The following is a 7,517-nucleotide window of genomic DNA, read 5'->3' on the forward strand; positions in this document are numbered from 1 at the left end:
TGTCGATAAAATGGAAACGGAACTTATTCGGAACGCTGCGGTGATATTTTCAGTTTGGTTTTTGTACAATCGAGTCATAAAACGCAGAAGACACAGGGTACATCCCTATTTACAAACCAGACCTATAAATGGGTCTTTTGCTAGAGATTACCAAGATTTATTATTTAAGGCAACACACAAGCAATTAACAAGAAAAAAATGTTAATTGCACCCGTATGTCAACCGCGTCATTTGATTATTTACTAAGCAAAATTTGGGTGATTATTACTGGCGCGGACACAAATTTTTTAGCTTAGCTTTTTATATTTAGATTATGATTAAAACCGATACTATAAAACTAAATAGATTTGGAATTAAATAAAAACAATATTTCGATTAAGTAACTTTGGACGACTTTCAATTTCAAAAATAAACTTATCGACGTCGATATCCATTGCGTCTACGTCCCTTGCACTAAAATCCGTACGGCACTGCGGAGCTCGGTGTGACATACCCTGCGGCACGCACCGCGTCTCCGTCCGAGCGCGCGAGTCGTCGTGCGTCTCGCTACTCCGCGCGTCGAGGCGGAGCCAGTGTGTCGTATGTACCATGCTATTTTTCTATATAAAATCAAGATTCTACATACAAAGTTAAAAAATGCATCAACGGACGCCGCTGCGAGATGCTGAGCAGTGTGACGACCGCCTTAGGGCGTGTTGAGAGCGCGAGGCCGGCGCGATCTGCGCGCGACCTGTTTGAACAGGCATCACGCGACGCGGACGCGGCGTTGCGTCACGCCGTAGCTACGTCAAATTAAGCCGAAAATGGGCGATCTGCGGAAATAATTCGTGTAGTTATGAAAATTGGTATAGTTGTACCTTGTGGTGTCCAGATGAACATACTAAAAGTCCTCGGGGGTGGGGGGTGAGCTAAGGGTGTAGGGGGGAGGGGTTTGAAGGTACCTTTTTTGTTCGAAGTAATTATAATGCTATTCATACAGATATTCGAGATACGAGCAAAAATCTAAAAAATATACCTTCAACACCCCCCCCACACCCTTAGCTCACCCCCCACCCCCGAGGACTTTTAGTATGTTATCTGGACACCACAAGGTACAACTATACCAATTTTCAAAACTACACGAATTATTTCCGCAGATTTCTTTAATTTTCTTGGGTTACCGTGTGTTTGGCCAAGCCTGAACTTCGAAATTATCGGTCAGACAATGTTGCAATTTATCCTTCTAATTAGAATTCATCCCCTAGGACTAGGATGCAATAGTTATTTGTTCAACCAGGGAGAAAAGTTGTCGTTTACCCCTTGTGCTAACAATGAGACCCGAGCAAAAGACATGTTCTCTTTGGAGTTGTAATGGTTGCTTTCACCCGAATTGAACTCTACAAACCATAACGTAGTATGGTAGTAGGTATTTCTTGAAATAGGTAACTTTCACTGAACAATTGAGGTAAAAGGATATTTATTTATGAAATTGGGAGTTAAATATAACAGTGGAAATTATACGAAATTTATCACTTTCAACCCGCTTCACAGTTAAAAAATTATTCACTCAGGGTATGAGAAATGTTTTTTTTATTACGTCACTCCCTTCTGTCTCGTACACTCGTACCTTCAGCAATTCGAATAAAAACCTATATATAATTGTTATTGACACAATAACGATGTCAGTTTACTCATGTTTAGTTGGTTCTTCATAACCCACTAATTTTTCCGAGTAATTCCACAGATCAGCGGTAAGTTTCTTATTTGTAGCCTTTCTAGTCATGTATCTCTCTTTACAATCTATGAAGTATTTTCCAGTGGTAGTGGCAACTTCCTTCGCTACCGCTAAGTATATAACTGTTTGCGCCCCTTCCACAACATTTCTCGAAGAAATCCAACAAAGAGAAGAAAACAAAAACCGTTCAAGTGCACACGATGTAGCACTGATGTTAGTCATAATTACCCCAGGGTGTACGGCGTTCACTGTTATACCGGATCCTCTCAGCTTTCGAGCTAGCTCAACAGTAAACAAAATTATGCACAACTTACTGTTGCTATATGTAGACATGTCCAAGTAATAGCCTTTCTTATTTATGTGTTCAAAATTTATTCTCCCAAAAAAGTGTAAAGTCGAACTAACATTTACTATCCGACTCGCCCCGGTTTTCTTCAGTAGAGGCAGAAGGAGAAGAGTTAAGAGAAATGCTCCAAAGTAATTGACTTGCATTTCTTCGACAATGCCGTCCTCCGTGAAACGATCCCCGCAGCCGTTGACTCCTGCGTTGTTGACAAGGACATCCAGTCGCTTCTCCGTGCTGTTGATGTCCTCAACGAATCGTCGCACCGACGCAAGGGACGACATGTCGAGATGCTTGTAGACGACTTCTGGGTTACCTGTCTCTCTGATGATTGAATCGCGGGCTGCGAGCGCGCGGTGCTCGTTCCGACAGGCCATGATGACACGACCTCCACGTTTTGCTAGATCTTTGGCCGTTTCGAACCCTAACCCGCTATTAGCTCCTGTCACTATGATAACTTTGCCTGTCATAGGAAGCTTTGATTCGCACGATGTTTTACTTATTAACACAGATAGTTTTGTAACAATAATAATAACTAAAACAAACGCCACAAGTAATTCTCCTCCCATCTTGACGACACTGAGCGCACACGGCACGTGTGGTTGAACGTTGTAATTTACAACTTGTAAATGACGGCCTGCGTTTTATTTCGTGCAGTGCCCTTTATACAGTCTTAGTATATCTACGTCTCACAGTAAACTGTCCACTGTGCATGTCATAACTATTATGCGCGGCACACTTCAACAACTTGTGACGTGAATATAGTTATCTTTTTAAGGTTCCGTGATGAACTTGAAACTGTTGACCTAGTACCTAAGTACTAGTCATTGTTAAGCGAATGATATCCTATTAATATGTTATTAACCTATATTAAACAAGATCTTATAAATAGAAAAGGTGGTTGTTTGGATATTGAGAAGATGAGATTTATGTTGGATTGGATTTGACATAATAATTTATAGGCTGTGCTTTTGATGATCGATAAAAATTAGTTCAACAGTATAGTAACGGACGTGGTGGGTGGAAGACAATATGGCGACTTTGGTAGTCGCTATTAACAGGCCAATTCGAGTTTAAGTTATTAGATCTGGTGCCAATATGACACTGATCTGTAAGTGTCGTGACGTTTTTGGTTGAGTGAAAGTTAGTATCATATTGGAAACAGATCTAATAACTAAAACTCGAATTACCCTGTAAGTCGGGGCATAGGCTAGTTTACGATAATATTATCTTATGAAGTTCATATCAGTAAAGGTCCAATGTTCAGACAGAATGAAACCATCACGCAATGCGGTCAAGGATATTTTAATACAAGGGAAGCTAATACTGTAAAAAATTCAATAAATAAAAACGTATGGTTGTCAGAAAAGGCAGTGCCTATAAATTACTTTCAGTATTTATGAAATAATGTGTCTGGCTTTTTTACTTATTTTTCCTGTAATGTGTACCTACACCTCATAAAGATTCTCAAATATTTTTCTTCAACAAATAAAAATATGTTCACGGTACAATTTCAATAAGTGGGGAATAATGGGATTTAAAAGAAATGTTATCAATTTCTAACATATAAATCGTTTAGTCAGTCTTGTGTTGCATCATAGCATCATACTAAATAAACAATAAGTATGTACTCAAAACGTATGTATGTGTACGTAGGTACAGTAGTAGTACTAAATACAAGGTAGCTCAGAAGTTAATTTTGTCCTTAAGGTCCGATACAGACGGACTGCAACCCGACTGCAATTTGTATGGGAACTGCATGGCGACTGCACGCCAACTGTTGCAGTCGGGTTGCAGTCCGTCTGTACCGGCCCTTAGTCACTATTAAGGTTAAAAATGCGTGTGATGGTACGGAATCATCATAGCGCGAGTTAAACCAGCGGTTGGTCGGTTAGGTATTTGTTTTTACGAACTGGTTTTGTAAAGATAATTAGATTTTCTGAACTAAAGGGATTTAACGTTGGTACCAATGTATAAAATCTAGCTATTGCTCGATCAGTATCATTAGTATTCATTAGTACCTACGTTTGCGACCACCGTTAGTGAGAAGTAATTAATTATGATTACCACAGGATTACCTAAAAAATATAATAACGCATTATAGGACAATAAAGTCAGCAATTTCATTAATCATTATCTTGACCAACGAACCTGAGTGCATTGGATGTACGCTTTTCGTAGGTATATTACCAGTATTATTCCGGTAACTAAATAGTAGGTTGTAAGTATATTTAGAATGCTGCGCGTCATTAACTGTCATAAGTAATGACTCGTTTACATAATGTGCACACAGATTTCAAATCTACTGCCTACTCTTCCTCTGTGTTCCTAACGTTGTCCCGGTATTTTGAAAAGTGTAACTAGTCTGTTTTGCACTAGAACAAATTAGATAATGATTGTGCACTTTGTCTCAAAGTTAAGAATTTTGTACTACTTATAGGTAGATTGTTTTTGATTGAAATTAATTACTATACTCAAACCAAAGAATGTAATAATACTCACTATGAGAAGAACGATAACTCCATACAAAAAAATGCCCCCTTCAAAAGTTGTGTACCAAAGGAACTAAAGTTTAAAACCGGTTTTAGACCGCGAGCCCGGTGCAAATTTCATCAGTCACCGCCTCCCGGGCGAAAACTCGTATAGCGGTTAACGGCTATGTATGATGAACCCTCGTGAACGTCAGCTGCCGCTCCGTTAGTGGGTTAGAGAATGGCAGCTAATAGTCTATAAATTTTTTTTGTCTACCCTCCGTAGACGTGTACCCTCCATACATTTATATGAACATAGACAAAGACAGATTGGAGCTAATTTTCATTATAAAATAGGACTTTGTCCCGTTTTATAGTAATTAATTAATAATGTTTAAAATTCGTGAAAATTTAAATCTGAGTTGGGAGCAATGTTACTGTAGCAAAATGTTTTTATTTTATTGCTGGCAGCTTTTTCTAGGAGGCCAGACATGCGCAATTATTGACATCTTTCCAAGGAAGTGAACAGGCCTTGACTCAAACACACCCAATTTGTCAGTTGATAAAGGCGCGAAATACAAATTTTCTATGGGAGATTCGCGCCTACATTTTTAGGGTTCCGTACCCAAAGGGTAAAACGGGACCCTATTACTAAGACTCCGCTGTCCGTCTGTCCGTCTGTCTGTCACCAGGCTGTATCTCATGAACCGTGATATTTCTGTTGCCGCTATAACAACAAATACTAAAAAGTACGGAACCCTCGGTGCACGAGTCTGACTCGCACTTGGCCGGTTTTTTTCAAATTTGCCGCCTATTTCTACTAACAAAGTGACTGTGCCAGAGTATAGCATTTTATTGCATGTTTACTATATTTAATATAACATTTGAAATCCATAAATAAGAAATAATAAGCTAGTTATAAATAAAATATTACATACAAAGTCCCTTATTTATTGTATATAGTTGTTCCTCAATAAAATTTGATAGAGAACGTTGCACATATTGTATATTGTAATCAGCCGGGTTAGCACAGGAGTCGCCCGCGAGATAGACTGCCCGTCCCTTTTTAATTGGTAGTCGCGGGCGAGATACTGTCGCGCCCCTCCTGTGCTAGCCCAGCTGAGGTTAATAAAGCGGCATGTAAATTACATGGTACTGAGGCCTTACTAAAGTGATGTTTATGCCGCTTACTACAATAATAACATGCTTTATTAATAAAGGTACCTATTTATTTTAATAATTTCGCCTCTTACAAATTTTGGAACTCCAAAAACCCTGAAAAGCAAAAAATAACAGTATTAACTTAATATATTAGTAATGTATTAGTTGGAGGCCTATACAACATTTATGGTGTTATTCATAAACGCTTGTCAAGTTTAGCAAGCCCTTGATATCATTTTGACATTTATTAGAAAGGGACGAATTTAACAAAGGCTTGTTAACACTTGTTAAGTTTTAAAAATAAGGGTAAGTGTAGATGCTGGCCGGCCATAATATTTTCGTATAAAAAATTCCAAATTCAGGCTGATTTTGCAATGGGCATTACGGCTGTTATACTTCGTGGGGTAGTGTATAGGTGATTGGTTAATTATAATTTTATTATTGTATTACCTTAAGTGCTCTTCTGAATTTAGTGGATACAAGACTGAAAATGATTGGGTTCAGTATGACACAGAACCAGCCGCTTATGGTGATCATTTTGAAAATTATTATCCACCACTGCAACAACAAAAAGTAAACAGTACATTACCTATTTGCACGTGTATCGTATAACGCAGGGGTTACCAAGCTGTGTGCCGCGGCCGCGGCGCCTTGCTGCGCCGTAGACATTAAAGAGGGACGCCGTAAGGCTATCCTCTTCACCATGTTACCTATCTATTTCGAATAGCCTAACTAGGTGAGGGCACTGAGAATACCTACATGTTAAACTTGCAAGTTGCAAGTGCGCCGCGGACTGAAAACGATTGGGAACCCCTGGTATAACGTTTTACTTTACATATGGCCCTTTAAATTTTCGACATAGGCACGTATAGTGCTAATTACCGCACTATTAGGGCGGTAAAATAGCCATATGTAGTGTTAGCATATTAAGATACAGGTGCGAAAATACGAAATTTGCAACGAGTGGCGATAAATTAAAACAGGACCGAAGGGAGTGTTTTATATTTTAAATCGACACGAGTTGCGAATTACCTATTCGCTCATGTATCGTGCAACGTTTTAGAGTACATAATATGGCCCTTTAAATTTTCAATATAGTTATATATATAATATGTGCTCATTAGCGCACCAGTGTGGTAAAGTAGCACCATATGTACTGTAATAGTACATTATGATACAAGTGTGCTAAGTTGGTCATTACACACGAGGCAATAAGAAATAAGAAATAAGAAAGCCGATGTGTGTAATGACCAATGCACGCGCGTTTCATACGACGTTTTTCAACACACTTGCGAGAAAAAAAAAGAAACTCATATTAATCAAATTTTAATAGTTAAAATAGTTAGTACTGTGTGTTTCATCTGTCATACTCGTACTGCCGGCCGGCCCTCGCTCGCCCCGGCCGCGTGCGGCGCGGCGGGCGGGCCGGCCGGGCAGCGCACTGCGCAGGCGGTCGGGCGCGCCCGAGCCCGCCAGTCCGACCAATTAAAGAAGGCTCCCTTTCCATGCATATTATTAGCAATCAGTTAGCTTCTTAACTCAGTCGGATAATATAATGAAAATGCACGAGTGGAATAATACACTGAAAGAGCACGCGTGTTTAATATCTAGGATTATGAGCCAAAAATCGGTGGAATAAAAACGTCGTTTTGAGCAAGTGTGTTGAAAAAATATTTATAGCAATATTTTCTGTTCTGCCACCAACTTTTGTATTAGTCACCAATTGCCCCTAATTTACCTTAGTTATGAATATTATAATATCTATTCCCAGCAAATATGTTTGTGATCGTACGAGTAGCCAAATTTTAGTAGGTATAAAAATTATAAA

The 7,517-nt window shown here is 39.1% G+C and overlaps 1 protein-coding gene across 1 annotated transcript; it reads right to left on the bottom strand.

Moving 5' to 3' along the window:
- Nucleotides 1-1,142: 1,142 nt before the first annotated feature.
- On the bottom strand, nucleotides 1,143-2,717 carry LOC134742933 (retinol dehydrogenase 14-like). Its single transcript, XM_063676151.1, has one exon. It carries the CDS (start codon nucleotides 2,624-2,626, stop codon nucleotides 1,667-1,669), a length of 960 nt encoding a protein of 319 aa, XP_063532221.1. The 5' UTR covers nucleotides 2,627-2,717; the 3' UTR covers nucleotides 1,143-1,666.
- Between the last annotated feature and the right edge of the window lie 4,800 nt (nucleotides 2,718-7,517).

The sequence above is a fragment of the Cydia strobilella genome, chromosome 1 (genome assembly GCF_947568885.1).
Source record: "Cydia strobilella chromosome 1, ilCydStro3.1, whole genome shotgun sequence".
NCBI classification, from domain to species: domain Eukaryota; kingdom Metazoa; phylum Arthropoda; class Insecta; order Lepidoptera; family Tortricidae; genus Cydia; species Cydia strobilella.